The sequence below is a fragment of the Paramisgurnus dabryanus genome, chromosome 20 (assembly GCF_030506205.2).
Source record: "Paramisgurnus dabryanus chromosome 20, PD_genome_1.1, whole genome shotgun sequence".
NCBI classification, from domain to species: Eukaryota; Metazoa; Chordata; class Actinopteri; order Cypriniformes; family Cobitidae; genus Paramisgurnus; species Paramisgurnus dabryanus.
The window spans coordinates 25,732,693-25,750,433 of NC_133356.1; the positions used below are offsets into that span (position 1 = coordinate 25,732,693).

Genomic DNA, 17,741 nt, shown 5'->3' on the forward strand with positions numbered 1-17,741 from the left:
GATTGGTTGGTTCTTGTCACATGACCTGCAGTGAAGACTCGACATTAAGAAAAGTTTAAATATTTTCAACTCGCTGCAGTGCCGACGCATTCATCTACAACCCCAAATCAGAAAAAGTTGGGACACTGTAGAAATTGTGAGTAAAAAAGGAATGGAATAATTTACTAATCTCATAAACTTATATTTTATTTACAATAGAATATAAATAACATATCAAATGTAGAAAGTGAGACATTTTGAAATGTCATGCCAAATATTGGCTCATTTTGGATTTCATGAGAGCTACACATTCCAAAAAAAGTTGGGACAGGTAGCAATAAGAGGCCAGAAAATTTAAATGTACATATAAGGAAAAGCTTAAGGACTAATTTGCAACTTATTAGGTCAATTGGCAACATGATTGGGTATAAAAAAGCCTGTCAGAGGGGCAGTGTCTGTCAGAAGTCAAGATGGGCAGAGAATCACCAATTCCCCCAATGCTGCGGCGCAAAATAGTTTTCTGAGTTTCTCAGAGAAAAATTGCAAAGAGTTTGAAGTTATCATCATCTACGGTGCATTATATCATCCAAAGATTCAGAGAATCTTGAACAATCTCTGTGCGTAAGGGTCAAGGCTGGAAAACCATACTTGATGCCAGTGATCTTCGGGCCCTTAGACAGCACAGCATCACATACAGGAATGCTACTGTAATGGAAATCACAACATGGGCTATAAAATACTTCCTGAAAACATTGTCGGTGAACACAATCCACCGTGTCATTCGCCGTTGCCAGCTTAAACTCTATAGGTCAAACAAGAAGCCATATCTAAACATGATCCAGAAGCACAGGTGTTTTTTTCTGTGCCAAGGCTCATTTAAAATGGACTTTGGCAAAGTGGAAAACTGTTCTGTGGTCAGACGAATCAAAATTTGAAGGCCTTTTTGAAAAACTGGGACGCCATTTCATCCGGACTAAAGAGGACAATGACAACCCAAGTTGTTATTAGTGCTCATTTCAGAAACCTGCATCTCTGATGGTTTGGGGTTGCATGAGTGCGTGTGGCATGGTCAGCTTACACATCTGGAAAGGCACAATCAATGCTGAAAGGTTTATCCAAGTTCTAGATACATATGATCCCATTCAGACGTCGTCTCTTTCAGGGAAGACCTTGCTTTTTCCAACACAACAATGCCAGACCACATACTGTATCAATTACAACGTCAAGACTGCATAGAAGAAGGATCTGAGTACTGAAAGGGCCAGCCTGCAGTCCAGATTTTTCACCCACAGAAAATATTTGGCGTATCATAAAGAGGAAGATATGACAAAGAAGACCTCAGACAGTTGAGCAACTAGAAGCCTGTATTAGACAAGAATGGGACAACATTCCCATGCCTAAACATTGGTCCTCCTCCAGCTGTTCCTTATATGTACATTTAACTTTTCCGGCCTCTTATTGCTACCTGTCCCAACTTTTTTTGGAATGTGTAGCTCTCATGAAATCCAAAATGAGCCAATATTTGGCATGACATTTCAAAATATCTCACATTCTACATTTGATATGTTATTTATATTCTATTGTGAATAAAATAAAAGTTTATGAGATTAGTAAATTATTCCATTCCTTTTTTACTCACAATTTCTACAGTGTCCCAACTTTTTCTGATTTGGGGTTGTACATTAAAAATATTGTATTTGTGCACGCAAAAGATGCAAAATGTGAACCGCCCCAAATACGATATACAATGTAGGATATGATAATGCATTATTTTAGTACAGCCAGTTTGAACTTGATTAAAATATATTTCCTTAACTTTGAATATACACAACCTTTTGAAGTATTAAAATCATTTATTGCTAAGTATTGCGATATCCATTTGCGGTATGTGCATCTGCAGTGTTTTTCTGCTGGTAATTGTGATTATATTGTGCGGCACTGATAAATGCATGTGACAACTTGGGGTAAAAACTTGACCCAAGACATTTCAGTTAAAAATGTATTTTAAGATGTTAAGCTAATGTAGTTTTATTGCGCTTACTGGTAACTCAGCAGCTAAAAAAATCATGAATTAGAAGCTTAGTTTGAATTTACAAAACATAAAAAAAACTAGCATTTGTGCAATTCAGCTACTGACTTTTATTTAACCCTATAGATAGAGCATTTGTGACAACTAGCCCCTACAGTCTTTAAAAAAGATTTTACACAATGCCATAAAAGTGTTTGGTTTCAAACATCTGAAAAAACATTTGGTTACACAAAGATACATTTTTTTTTTTTGTGGCATTGCTGTGAAGAACCTTTTGTATCACCATTATTAAAAAAAAAAGTGTATACATTGTACAACTATTTCCCTATACAGCATGAAAATATACACAGACACACACATACACAAACAGGCATTACTGAATGAAATGTGTCCTGTGCCACAATGGCCTTTAGGTCCCAAGAGAGACATTTGGTGTCCAAGATACTGTATTATTTGTGATTGCTATCTGTCCGGTATGGAGAACCTGGACAATTTATGCTTCCTTTGTTTGTTCCTGTCCTAGGTCACAGCAAGATTACATGGGCCCTCGGATCAATCAATCTCCCAGCATGCTTTGCACTTATTGTAAAGTGACCGCGAAGAAGGACATAGCACTTATCCCTAGTGTGTAGTAGTCTAGCGCTCCCATCACCAGCTAATCAACACAATCGGCACCCGAGTTAAACACGAGTGGATGTAGGGTGTATGCATGTGTGTGTGCTGCCATTTTTATAACTTACAATAAGCCATTCATATTGACTGAATCACATCCTGTACACTTTTCACTTTCCTGCCAAAGAAACATCATGTTAGTGCGTAAACAAGGGGTCAGACGGCTGCGAGGTGGGTACAGACACATGAATGGATGTCATGGCAGTGCTCCAATTCCCCGTGTTCTTAAATAGAACCTGGACATGGAGTGAAAGACTTCCTGTATCAGTGAAACTCTGGCTCGGATGTTTGTCTGATGTGCTTGTGCCACACATAAATTATACAGGAATGAGGTTTTTTTTAACGGCAACATACTGAATTAAAGACGGACAGTGTCTGAGTGCTGCTTATCAAATGTATCCGACTCAATAAAACGCATAATTTTTTATTTTATGCACATTGTTAGAATTTATGCATACCTTTGCATTTCCCTCCTCCTCTAATGTGCTTTAAAATACAGTTTGAGATGTTGTATTTGTAGTAGTAAAGCTGCAGTAGTACAGTAGCAGCAGCATATAGGCTGTCAATCATAGAAGTGGACAGGACACCGAGCCGGGGAACGCTCAGGGGAAACAAACAAATTAGTTTCAAAAAGATGATGGAAAAACAGAGCAAAAATCTTTAGTAATATTGTAAGGACACATCAGGGAACATGATAAATAAATAAAAAACACGTCTTGACCCCTTTAAGGACAGGAACTAACTGTTTTATAAAACATCACACAGAGGTCCAAAACACGAACAGAAACTGTTTACTTCACATGGTTATTTTTTAAAGCTAAAATAGATGTATCCTTTGCTCCCTGTGATATCTCTCAATCATGCGCGTGCAAAGAATATAATAACATATACTTAATATATTATAATGATGAATAAGATGAATGAGATCCGAAGTAACTTATTAAACCTACAACCTATTAACAGTGTTGGGCAAGTTACTTCCAAAGTGTAATACATTATATATTACAAATTACTGTCATTTGAAAGTAATTAGTTACATTACAATATTACTGACTCTGAACTGTAATGAGTTACACTACTTTTGCGTTACTTTTGAGTTACTTTCATCAAAATAACAGAAGTATGACTAAGCATTATAAAATGTTAAAATGTAGTTTATTGATGCTTATAAATCTAGAAGTTATGTGTTGGCCCTCGAGCTTTGAATAGGCACAGTGAAGACTTATGGCAAAATACAGTAAAAATCACTGTCAGAATCATAAACATAGACAAATAATCTGGTAAAAGTCTGGTAAATTATGGTACACATACTAAACACAGAGCCCACTATAATGCAACCTAGACTTATAACGTGGCAAGACACGCAACCTCTTTTCATTTCTATTCTTTAATTCACTTTTAATTCAGATTCACAGCACAAACCTGGCATGCACTGGGATGACACAACTTATCAAAAAGTGCTATTGGAGGATCAGGCCTCAAGGAATACAGCTCATTTCAGTACAATATAAGGATTACATGTAGGTTAACATATAATTGCTTAATAAAATACAGACAAACAGAGGAACACTGCTTTTTGCCAAACAATGAATATAGGCTCCCATACAAAGGCTGGTAAAAACTTTAACCAGTGATGTTTAAATTTACTATTTAAATAACCATGTTTAAGTCTACATTAATGTTACGTTGTAGTTTAGGTTGCTGTTTGTAATAAAACTGTAGATAGCATAGGAATAGCCTAGCAATCTATTATGTATATGGACGGTAACCATAGCAACGTTAGCTTACCTTGTCATACCTGGTGTTGATATGGATTTTACTGGCAAGCTTTTTAAAAGTCTCTTTACTTCTGAGGTTCAAGCAGCATGGGAGACCAATAGAAACTTTCTGTTGCTTTTACTTTGTGCTCTCATTCACAGAATAATTCTTTTTTACACTGCATACGTGTGCGGTCCTGATTGCGACCACTTTAGTCAATGCTTGTAAAGCCGCGGACTTCCCAGATTTGGCTCTTTAAGAAACACATCTATACATGTATTTGACGCGCATCGCGTCCAAATCGCAGTACAAAATTAAAGTAAAAATAAACATGCTGCATACAGCACCCGGAAACAGATATTCTATTTTACCTGCAGCATTTTCCTGTGTGGATGTTGGTCGCGCGCATTGGTCAAAAATATAAAAATAATTCTAATTTTGAAATGCATTGTTGTAACGCGCATAACTAAGACTGTAACGAGTAAAACATTACCAAAACTTTATTAGTAATGTGTTATATTACTGCGTTACAGCAAACACGAATATATTACTGTAATATATTATATTTTGTAATGCGTTACTCCCAACACTGGTTGTAACGCACGTTACTAAGACTGTAACAAGTACAATATTGCCAAAATTTTATTAGTAATGCATTATATTACTGCGTTACAGCAAAAACTAATATATTACTGTAATATATTATATTTTGTAATGCGTTACTCCCAACACTGGTTGTAATGCGCGTTACTAAGACTGTAACAAGTACAATATTGCCAAAATGTTATTAGTAATGCGTTATATTACTGTGTTACAGCAAAAACTAATATATTACTGTAATATATTATATTTTGTAATGCGTTACTCCCAACACTGGTTGTAATGCGCGTTACTAAGACTGTAACAAGTACAATATTGCCAAAAGTTATTAGTAATGCATTATATTACTGCGTTACAGCAAAAACTAATATATTACTGTAATATATTATATTTTGTAATGCGTTACTCCCAACACTGGTTGTAATGCGCGTTACTAAGACTGTAACAAGTACAATATTGCCAACATTTTATTAGTAATGCATTATAATACTGCATTACAGCAAAAACTAATATATTACTGTAATATATTATATTTTGTAATGCGTTACTTCCAACACTGGTTGTAACGCGCGTTACTAAGACTGTAACAAGTACAATATTGCCAACATTTTATTAGTAATGCATTATAATACTGCATTACAGCAAAAACTAATATATTACTGTAATATATTATATTTTGTAATGCGTTACTCCCAACACTGGTTGTAACGCACGTTACTAAGACTGTAACAAGTACAATATTGCCAAAATTTTATTAGTAATGCATTATATTACTGCGTTACAGCAAAAACTAATATATTACTGTAATATATTATATTTTGTAATGCGTTACTCCCAACACTGGTTGTAATGCGCGTTACTAAGACTGTAACAAGTACAATATTGCCAAAATGTTATTAGTAATGCGTTATATTACTGTGTTACAGCAAAAACTAATATATTACTGTAATATATTATATTTTGTAATGCGTTACTCCCAACACTGGTTGTAATGCGCGTTACTAAGACTGTAACAAGTACAATATTGCCAAAAGTTATTAGTAATGCATTATATTACTGCGTTACAGCAAAAACTAATATATTACTGTAATATATTATATTTTGTAATGCGTTACTCCCAACACTGGTTGTAATGCGCGTTACTAAGACTGTAACAAGTACAATATTGCCAACATTTTATTAGTAATGCATTATAATACTGCATTACAGCAAAAACTAATATATTACTGTAATATATTATATTTTGTAATGCGTTACTTCCAACACTGGTTGTAACGCGCGTTACTAAGACTGTAACAAGTACAATATTGCCAACATTTTATTAGTAATGCATTATAATACTGCATTACAGCAAAAACTAATATATTACTGTAATATATTATATTTTGTAATGCGTTACTCCCAACACTGGTTGTAACGCGCGTTACTAAGACTGTAACAAGTACAATATTGCCAAAATTTTATTAGTAATGCATTATATTACTGCGTTACAGCAAAAACTAATATATTACTGTAATATATTATATTTTGTAATGCGTTACTCACAAGCCTATTATATCCTTAATGTTATGGTTCCTTGAATGCCTGACTGAACCCAATACTTTTAACAGTACCATTAATAATTTTACACTCCACCGTTGAATACACACCATTTGCAAAGTCATCAGCTGAGAGCTAACCATCATACAGGAGATGTTTTGACCTAGTAACCCAAGAAGAACATCTCCTGGTTGCACATCTACCTACACCTGGAAACATACCTACAGTATCAAATACATTTTTTGGGCCATTTTTGAAAGACAGTACAGACGACAGAAAAGTACAGGGTGGAGACATGGGTATGGGATCGGTAAAGGACCGTGAGCCGAGATTCAAAGTCGGGTCGCTGGAAGTGCGTCTGCACCATATGTTGGAGCACTGTCCACTACACCAATGGCTCCGATCAGTATCAAAACCATTTTAACCCGCTTGTAAGACCAATTACACATTGTAAGAGTCTCACAGTACATAACAGCATGGTTTTGTGTTACTTACTGGGGCAAAAACACAATAAAGTTGAATTAAAACCACCAAACATCTGCTTGACCAGCTCATCTTAAATGCCCTACTTTCATAACAAACCCCCATTTCCTTTAAACTCTGAAAGTCTGGGATCAGGAAGACGGGGTGGATTTCATTCAATACAGCATTAAACTCCAAATGAGATTCCCTTCCTGCCCATGACCAGAAAGATCTCAAGACCAGGCTGAGAACGGGTGGGTGAGGAAACTCGCAGGTCATTGGGTTCAGTGAGGACCAGAAGGGGTGAGAGGAAGATGGGGTCATGATGCCTAAGGCTCTTAATCTTATAGATTCCTTAACCATTCTATGTTTAGAATAATCACACTTTTCTAGTGAATTTGGAGATGTGGATGTTAACAATCGTCTAATGCTTACAAAATTATACACTTGGCACATTTCACTCTATTAAATAGCACATTATGATACAGATATATGATATACGCTGTCGATCAAAGGCATGTTCATTGTTCACTTCACAATTTATGTAATTGCGATGTTTCAAGAGTTTGGGGTGGTAAAAATTAAAAAAAAAAGAACTTAAAGGATGCATAGAGGGACTCAGAAGTACATATCTGTACCTAAATGATACATTTTCTGCCCTTTCTAAAAGCTATCATCCCAGTGACAGTTTTTGTACCTTTTTTTCGAACAGTATAGGTGTGTACAGTATTTTGACCGTTGATGAGGCACAAATCTGAGCCTTGTTTGCATGAAGTCAACTGTATGTAAATAACATGGACCTTTTTGGACAGTAAAGACAGATTCCACATTCAACAGAAGCCAGCACTGGATGAGACTTGTCCCAAGCAAAGTCTACCCGTCCAGCCCCAAAGCTCTGCCCGTTGTGTGTGGTTAATGACACACAATTGAGAGTGTAAACAAACTGTCTGGGAACGCATAAATCATTGCACATAGCTCATCAAAGTAAACAACCTGAGGTAAACAAGGCAGACAAGTGCTCCTGTCTCTGGGCAAAATACAAAACTCAGTTTGTGTAATACAAACTCCATTTGACTTTCTTAAGGCCTAATTTGTGTAGGGTTGCGTGACAGCCGACTGAGATAATAAATGATCTGGCTGCTGGATTAAAATAGAAAAAAGACTTGGAACACGTAGTCAACTTTGTGTCCAAAAGTGATCATGTTGAAATCTGACCAGCGCTGAATTGTATCTTCTGCGTGCTACAATGGTATTTTGGCTGAGCTCTTGACCCTGCATTTTTTGCTATATCTGATATTATTTAACAATGATGCTGTGAAAAACAGAATAAGAGGAGAAAACATAACTTAAAGTTTGTAATAGCACTGTCTGAATGTTCTTTGACCCAGCCTTTATAATGGCCAATTGTCCTACAATCCATTACCTGTAAATGACTCCGTTATGGTGCAGGAACATGAGAGCTGACGTCACCTCTGCAGCGTAAAACCGTGAACGAGCTTCATCGAACTTCCGGGAACGCTGGATCTGGAACATCAGGTCTCCGCCGTTGACATATTCCATGACAAAGAATAAACGATCCTGAAGACAAATAAAGTGCAGATTTGTCAATAAGCTATTATTAACATACACATTAACAACTATGCATTTAGGGTTTGTGTAGCTCAGTTGGTGGAGCATTGTGTTAGCAATGCAAAAGATCATGGGTTTGATCCCAAGGAACACATGGATTGATAAACATGTATAGCTTGAATGCATGTGAAGTTGCTTAAATGTAAAGATAAATTTGTAATAGCACAACTAGAGACTTAAGTCATAGCTGTTAATATTGGGATTTGAAAATAAGGGAAATTTACATTACTATGCAAAGGAATATATGCAAGGGTACACTGCAAAAAATACTTTCTTATTTAGTATTGTTGTCTTGTTTTCATTACAAATATCATACAATTCTTCAATAACTATTTATTTTTTTGATGAGAAAAATTAGTCGTTTTTAGACAAAAAAATCAAAATGATTTTTTGATCAAAAATCAAATTTAAGTGAATTTGTGCTTAAAACAAGCAAATAAAAAACTGCCAATGGGGTAAGAAAAATATTTGAAATACCGTAAGTTAACTTTTTCTTAAACACTTGATTTAAGAAATATTTATGTACAATTTTCATAGCGCTGACAGATTTTTTTTGCTTGTCTTAATCACAAATTCTATTAGATTTGATATTTTGTCTAAAAACTACTTATTTTCCTTCTGAATTAAGCAATTAAGCACAAGAAGCAGTGTTTTACTACATCCAAAGTAAAAAAAAATGCACAGCCCGCACATAAACAGATATACTGAAGCCTGCTTTACCATAGGTGAATGCGAACATCAAATACGCCAAGTGGGATTTTTTAGAAAGACTAAAATACAGGAGAAATACATGAAATAATTTAAATGGGATGATGGCGGGAAAAAATGATGAATACGGGAGAATCCCTGGAAAAACGGGAGGGTTGACAGGTGTGACTTAAGTAGACACAGCAAAGTAAAAGTTTTTGCAATGTTTGACACGTTCTTGAGTAATGACTTGAAGTTCAGTAAGTCAAAAAACTGCTCTGACTGATTCAGCAAGTTGATACACAGATTTATATCTCTAACTTGACTGACTTTTTTGACTGATTCATTTTTTTTATGTCTAATATAAGTCAGAATTTGAACAGCTTATAAGCGACGAAGAAATACTGGGATTTTCAGTACAGAACAAAACTTTTTTAATTTTGTTTGATTTAATTGCTTGCACACAATTTTGGGGGGCATTTGAAGCTTCTAGTGTAGACATCTAAATACAATAGCACAACACGTAAATTATTAAATTAAATTAAATTACACTTTATAAAAATATTCTGTAAATACATATTTAGAGATCTGCATCTATGCAAGGGGTAAAGACATGAAATATAAATCTCAATCATACAGTATTCAAAGAGATATTTTCATAAGAAATGCTATCTCACAAAGAACAAAATGTTGGGCTATTTTCAACCAGCGTTGAGTCAAAAAGGGATGAACCCACCCATTGGGTTGTAATTTAGTCTATGCTGGGTTGTTTCAACCCAAAATGATGAGTTGTTTTAACCCTATGTTGGGTGAAATATAAAAATTTTCGGGGGTTTAATTTAACACAACAGCTAGGTTCGCCCCTTTTTGACCCAACGGTGGGTTGAAATTAACCCAGCATTTTTTAGAGCGTAAATGGAAGTCAAAAATCAGTGGCAGACAACATATGCCTGCTGATTATAGATCAGAGAGAAGCACGCAGGCGTTCTTAGAAAACATGAACCCGTTGCCCTGTTCCGCAGAATAGAACATAATGCATTATCTTTAGTGGGTCATGCACATCGTTGCATAGAATCAAGATATATATCGTACCCACACATACTGTAGGTCCAGCTATGTGACTCATGCCCTACTCAGCAGACATACAAATATTCTGCACTGTTTTACGAATCACTGTGATCAAACACCGTCATTGTTTCAACAGCTGCATGTTGGTAACCAAGAAGAACCTGTTTGCAACAGTACCTCAAGCGTATCATGTGCGGCAATTTTTCCATACATAACTGTATTTAAAGTTCAGACCAAGCAAAAACTAATTTTCATTGCCCCAAAATTGAATTTAGTGTTACATGGCCATCTTTCTATTTGACAGAAAAATAATATTATATTTATATTAACAACCCTTACCCAAGCCCAAAATAAAAAAACAATATTATTTGCAAAATAAAAGCAAAGCAAACAAATAAAAAAAATATTGCAATATGACGTTTTTCCCGGTTTTTAGTGATTATCCAAAAACTGGCTCCACCAGTGGCATAAATTCGGGTCAGGACTATCTGTCTGTTCAAACCATGGATGACATGGAAGTGTTTGACAAACAAACACTTTTGAAAAACGATAGTTATTTTTGCCTTTCCATTTAGTGTCAGTAGGGACATCAAACCTTCATTTTAAATATAGTCCTTTTGTGGGTGTGGAGGATACTGGCAATTAACATTTCATTATTCTATATGTGGAGAAGAAATAATATATTTGGCTAAAACATGTACAGGTCCAATGCAACTGCATCATTTGGTGACATGAAAAATGGTGATTTGACATGATGAATTTGAAAGAGGTATAATATCTCATGTAATTGTAAGGCAGTCTGCCTCGCCTTGTCCCTTTGCAATGAAAGCGAATTTAAACAGGATGCTGAAATAGTTTGTTTAAAATGTGCCCAGAGTCACAGCAAAGGCCCACCCAATCAAATGCCAATAAACATTTCCTGACTCTAATTAGAAATGTACAGATACTGGCGTCCCCGCGCCATGCAAGAGAAAAGACCTGATCGACAGATAACCACCAAGACCCAACAAGCTGTTGTACAAAATACATCATCTGGGCTTCATTACATACCTGTAGAGTATGAATGAATGCACACCTTACATAAAACATACATACAAACAAACAAATGTGAACTATATTTAATAAGTAGTTTTTCCTACATTTCTTAAAGGGGCAATCAGTAGGATCTACCCCCATCTAGTGGTGGAATTGTATTTTGCATTCAAACAAACAGTGCTTACTAGCTCCTCCCCTTTCCAAATGCGTGTTGCAACTACGGTAGCCGTTATGTAATCGCTGATCTTCTTGTCCGTTGCATCTGGTTCACGTGTTCTGAATGAAAACGCGTTGGTAGGCTAGTGCTTTTTGTCCCTCTCTCCTATTATAGTTTATCAATATGGCGGAACGACATGGAAGTCTCCTTGGACTTCAATGTAAGTAAAGAGAAGAAATTCTAAGCTTACAAAGAAAAGTCAGATCACTGGCAGAGGTCATTTGACACCAACAAGGACATATTTATGAATAAAGACATTGATTTTGATTAATAAAATACTTAAAATCTTACGTACTGCCCCTTTAAAGTCGCCATGAAACGGAAGTAGCGATTCCCTTATTTTCCCCGTAGTGACGTATATCCGAATGAAATGGCTTTTGAGATGAAATAAGGCAGGGCTGGATTTGAATTTGTCCATCGAGATCTGATTGGATCGTTTGAAGTTGGGTCATGTTGCTAATTGCTAATCGCTGCGATCTTCTCCCGGACCCCGCCCACCTGCCATACTTTTGACCGGAAGTGAAGAGAGATCGTTTTTAGGAGGGGAGGAGATTTGCATTTTTGATTAAAGATTATGAGCACACACGAATTTTAAAAAAATAACGAAGCTCACAGAGAAGTCATTTGTTAATAATACCACAATATTAAAAATATATATATAGTTTTTCATTACAATTTCATTGCGACTTTAAGGAAAGTTTTGTAACCTAAAGTGACAAAGTGAGTACATCAGTTGAAGTTGGTAATAATTTTTCTTCCTGTTGTAATTACTGTTCCCTATCGTGAGATTAACACACCCCAGCCTGGATATTCCTGGATATTAATCAAGAATGCTTATCCTAAGTACAAAGCGAAAAATTTCCAACTGTAGCCATGTTTCCATCACCATGATTTTATGCGCATTTTATGCATTTAAAAATAACATTCATTTTAGCAAAACGCTTAGTCAACACATTTATATGAAGGCAGGGAAAAGGACAGAAAAAAGTACAAAAAGATACAAAACTTTACCTTTTCTTTTGCTGGGGTGGAACCCTAAGTCTCCGTTTTGTACCGTTACAGGTGGACTAAACATAATACAATTTTTTGGGGTACATTATTGTACCTTAAGGATCTATTGTGCACCTTAAGGTACAGTTAAATAAAATTTAACTGGTACAAAATTGTTTATTAAGGTACACAATAGGTCCTTAGGGTAAAATAATGTACCCCAAAAGGCACAACATTTCAATGTCTTGTATACCCATGCAGTGAGAGAAAAGGCACAGTTTTGTATTTTTTTCTGACAGTGCATGTTGCTTGTTTTGTCAGCTTTTTATGTCAAATGTATCCAAACATATAAAATCGCAGATACTGGCATCTAAAGTTTATGCATTTGGTAGACACTTTTATCCACAGCTGCTTACAGTGCGTTTAAGCGATACATTTTATCAGTATGTGTGTTCCCTGCGAGTTGAACCCACAACCGTTGTGTTCCCCTTATGCAATGTTCCACAAATTAAGCTACAGGAACATTAAATGCTGCTGTGCTACAAACACACATTTCATTTCTCGGTTGAGATTAATTCATAATAACACTACAACACAAATGCAAATGCACACCTGCACACAGTCACTGAACAAACAAGACGACAAACTGTTTGACAATAGCAAAATCAAAACACAATATTCTTGAGCGTAACAATTGCATTCAATTCAACACAGACATACAGTACAATACTGTACCTCCTATATACTGTACAGTACATACAGGAGGACAGATGTGCACGTACAGCACAATCACTCGACGCCTCACACTAAACAAACACACATGAACCTGTTTGTGTGATATACTGAGAGATAGAGCAGTGATGCATACATATGATGTCTTTTAAAAGTACATTCATGTATATTTCTGGCACACGGTTTGGATCATTCATCACTGAAAACACTTCAGTGATGTATAACGTTTGCATTTAATGTGTGTTTGTGTTGTGTACATTTAAACAAACAATGCTGTGTGGGAGCAATGACTCAGAACCGATGCTATTTTCTTTCCAAGAATTTGACCGATTTATCATCCAAGTTATTTATAATGTCTCTCTCTCTCTCTCTCTCTCTCTCTCTCTCTCTCTCTCTCTCTCTCTCTCTCTCTCTCTCTCTCTCTCTCTCTCTATCATACATAATGCTCTTAATTGGCCTTTATGTGATTTTTCAAGTATGAGCGTGTCACTATGTTAAATATAAAAAGCTGTGTTTGAGAACACACAGTTCTGTGAGAAATGTTTATATAGAGAAAAGAGTACATTAAGCCGAGAGTAGAGAAGAGTGTTGAAAACATATGAATGCTGGGACAACATGGATCACTACACTACACCTCATACAGTACACTACAATTTTTGATAGAATGAGATTTTTGGGTGTACCTACAGTTACGCAGCCTGATACTTTACAACTGTGACAACAAATGCACATTTACTGTACATTTTTTTGGGGGGAAAGGCTCTAGACAATTACATGCACTGTAAAAAGTAAATTTGTTAAAAAATTTTAGTTGAAAAAATATCGTACCATTTAAGTAATTTATTAAGTTGATCCAACTTTTCGATTTTTACAGTGTGTCAATCTGTACCCAAGCAAAAATGCAGTAGGTGACCCGAAATATGTTCAGTTGGACTAGCAACATGATAAGTTGTTTCCAGTAAGGCAGACTTATACTGTTTATGAAGTATTAATAAGCTACAATGTATAAAACGATTTGTTGGTTCAACTTAAAAAAAAAGTAACCTGGTTGTCATATTTTGAGAATTTAACTTAAAAAATATTAGTTGACTAAAAAAGTTGTGTAAAAATTGTTGTCGACTAATAGTTGAATTAACTCACCAGCTAACTTACTTTTTTAAGTTGAACCAACAAACCAAAAAGCCTAGGCTAATTGTTATTAAATCCAGATGGACTGCATGTTATGGTACTGTATGCCATATACTGTAACATTTTTTTTTTTTTTTGCTGCATGCCTTATTTTTTTTAGTTTAATCAACTATTTAATTTTAACTTTATATTATTTATCTTGAGATGAGTTGATATAACTTATTAAAAGATATTTATAAGTCGCTCTGGAGTTGCATCAATCAAAAATGCCCCATGAAGACAAAATAAAAACATACACTTTTTATCCCGGATAAGCTCTACTAACTCAAAAAATTGAGGCAACTGATTGCCGCTATTTTCTTAAGTTTGCAAACTTAAAAGTTTTGAGTACTGACAACTTCAATAAAAATTTTAGTCTCATATAAATTAAATTATATACTTTGTGTAACTTTAATTGTAGTAGTAATGTTACTTAAATATTTTGTGGCACCTTCTCAAATCACAGAAACAAATCATGTGACTCATGAATATTTAATACCAGTGAACGTGTGTTGAGACTGAGCTCAGTGCTGACTTTAACAAAAGTTTTGTTTACATGATAAAAGAAAACATTATTGACCTACAGCCTAAGCACAGGCACTACACTTGGTATAGCACAAAAATAAACATTCTAAATCTTCTAAATCTCCAACATAAATAAATGTTTAACACTACTGAGTCTTTTTCTTTACTAAAAACCACATAAAATATTGCTTAAAGCTCACGTAACACATGCTGTTTCTGCATTTCTGATGTTAATCTGGAGTACCTATAGGGGCGGTTTCCCGGACAGGGATTAGATTAGTCCTAGACTAAAACATTTTTAAGAGCTGTCCAAACTGAAAACAACTTGCACTGACATATCTTAAAATACACCAGTGCCCTTTGTGTTGCCTCAAAATGCACACAGGCAATGTTTTAAGTAAGGCGTGTTTGTTAAAACTAGTTATATTTCCTAATTAAACTAAGGCCTAGTCCTGGATTAAGCTAATCCCTGTCCGGGAAACCGCCTCATAGAGTAGTATGACATCCTTTATATATCCGAAGAGTCTTCAGTTTAATCAGATTTATAAAAGAAAGATTAGCTTTACCGAATCTTTCCGATAATGTACGAAAAAAAGAAGGAGGAGTTATACCGCGGGAGGAGCGAGTACGAGTCATGCAACACTATACAACTCTGTTTAACTTTTGATTCACTACATGTTCGTGTCATTTATATAATAAGAACGCACCTATTTCCAACGTAAGACAGAAGTCTTACTTACCGCATGTAACTCATGACCCGGTTGGGACTGAAATACAGCGCATCAAACACACACGCAAAACTCCGCTGCTACCCGGGATAATAAACTATATCCAAGTTTTTATAAGGCTGGCTTTCTTCGCCTTACATCCAAAAACACACTTCTTCTTTCGTACCGTTGTCGAGTTTTGAAATTAAACAAAGCTCTCTCGCGTGATATGATGTTTGCAAGTTCTAGCATCTTCCGCTGATTGACGGGTGGGCGGTTTTTTTTTTAAATTAGCAAAAGTGGATTCGGACACGCCCATTTAGACGTGGCGCTCTGCGCTTTAGACAATGCGCTTAGATCGTTAAAATAGAGCATTTAAACTTTATTGTAGTTGTAAAAACTTAAACAAATATTTACTGTTAACTTAAATCTATGATAGATGTTGAATGAACACAAAAATAATAGTTAGCCAAACTTTTTGGCACATTTTGAGAACCAGGTACTTTCCATTATAAGTTAGTTATACTGGTATACAAGTTTGCAGCCTCGTCATTCCACATCAGTGAATTAATTGAATTACATAAATACAGAAGCATATAGTGGACTCTCGCAGCTATAGATGGTAATGTTGTCTTTTGGTTCATATATATGTCAAAATTAATTCGTACTGACTTACAAGTCGCACCTGACTATAAGTCGCAGGACCAGCCAAACTATGAAAAAACGTATACGTTGTTGAAATATATCAACTTTATTTTATAAGTTGTAGCAACTCATAAAACATTTTCTTTATAAAATTCAAGAGTATTCTTAAAAAAGCTTTTTCACCAGAAGGCAAACATCATTTCCAGTGCCCGCTTGGAGCAAAATTGTTTAAAAAGCAGCTGTCATACAACAACCTCTCTTCTTTCATCACTATATAAATCCACTGATGATGTGACAGACAAATCAAACAAATCTCTCTCTTCCTGCATAAAATCTTTTCCTTTATCAATCCTTTATCAGACTTATCCAATCATTTTTAAGCTAGCCATCTGCAACAAACTTATTATTACTGAACAAAATAAATAAAAAAGAACTAAAATGTCTAAAGTCCATTTATCATTCATAAGCATTTTGTTAAACAAACTAAAGGTGGATTTGATCCTTTATCTTGAGTCAATTATGTGCTTTGAATTAAAGGCGTTAAGTCAAAACATGTATCAGTAAAGCATGCTTATGGTTTTTGCTCTGTCTTTTTCATTCTCTGTAGCATCCAGACAAGTAAGGCTGTGTGTGTACACAGATGTCGCAATGCCAGCGACCGCAATCTGACTGCGATTAATGGGGCAGCAAGAAAAATGTTAGGGAGCCCAGCCAAGACAACCAGCTGCCAAACAGCAGAGATGAGCCAAAAAAAGAAAGAAATGCCAATTCATGACCTTGATTAAGAAATGTAAATTAACCCAACTGGAACTGAGCAGGAAAACGTTGAGAACATCATCTGAAGGAGCGAAAGGAAAAGAAAAAAAAAACATTTAATTTTGTACAATCCTAAAATTCTTTCACTGCCTGAAAGTTTTCATCCCCATAAGTTTCCATAGGCACTTGAGCTGCTTGTATAATGTTATTTACATTGCTCAGCTGTAATTAGGTGGATAAGAGCTCTAGTCTGATCCCGTAGCTGATTGGCGTCTGAAACCGTGATGAAACTTTGGTTCATCAAGAGTCCACTTTCTAGGAAGAGCATTTCTGCTAATGTCTGTCATGCCTGTGACTCAAACATGAGACATTGCAATTAACATGCCTTTGGCAGATGATATTACTCAATGTGACTTTCAAAGCTGTGATGGAGAAGATTACCATCCTGACTCTGTTTAAAAAGGTTTATTTATTGTTTAGTCTATATTTGGGATTTCCTGTTTTTGAAGAATGGATGCAACCAATAATGAAGCACACACACATC

The 17,741-nt window shown here is 35.5% G+C and overlaps 1 protein-coding gene across 1 annotated transcript in view; it reads right to left on the reverse strand.

Annotated features, from left to right (window-relative positions):
- prkceb (protein kinase C, epsilon b) overlaps positions 1–17,741 on the reverse strand; it is a 105,486-nt gene that overhangs the window by 18,605 nt on the left and 69,140 nt on the right. Inside the window, exon 11 of the mRNA XM_065297320.2 lies at positions 8,463–8,617. Within this exon, the coding sequence (XP_065153392.1) occupies positions 8,463–8,617 (155 nt within the window). The remainder of the gene's footprint in view (positions 1–8,462; positions 8,618–17,741) is intronic.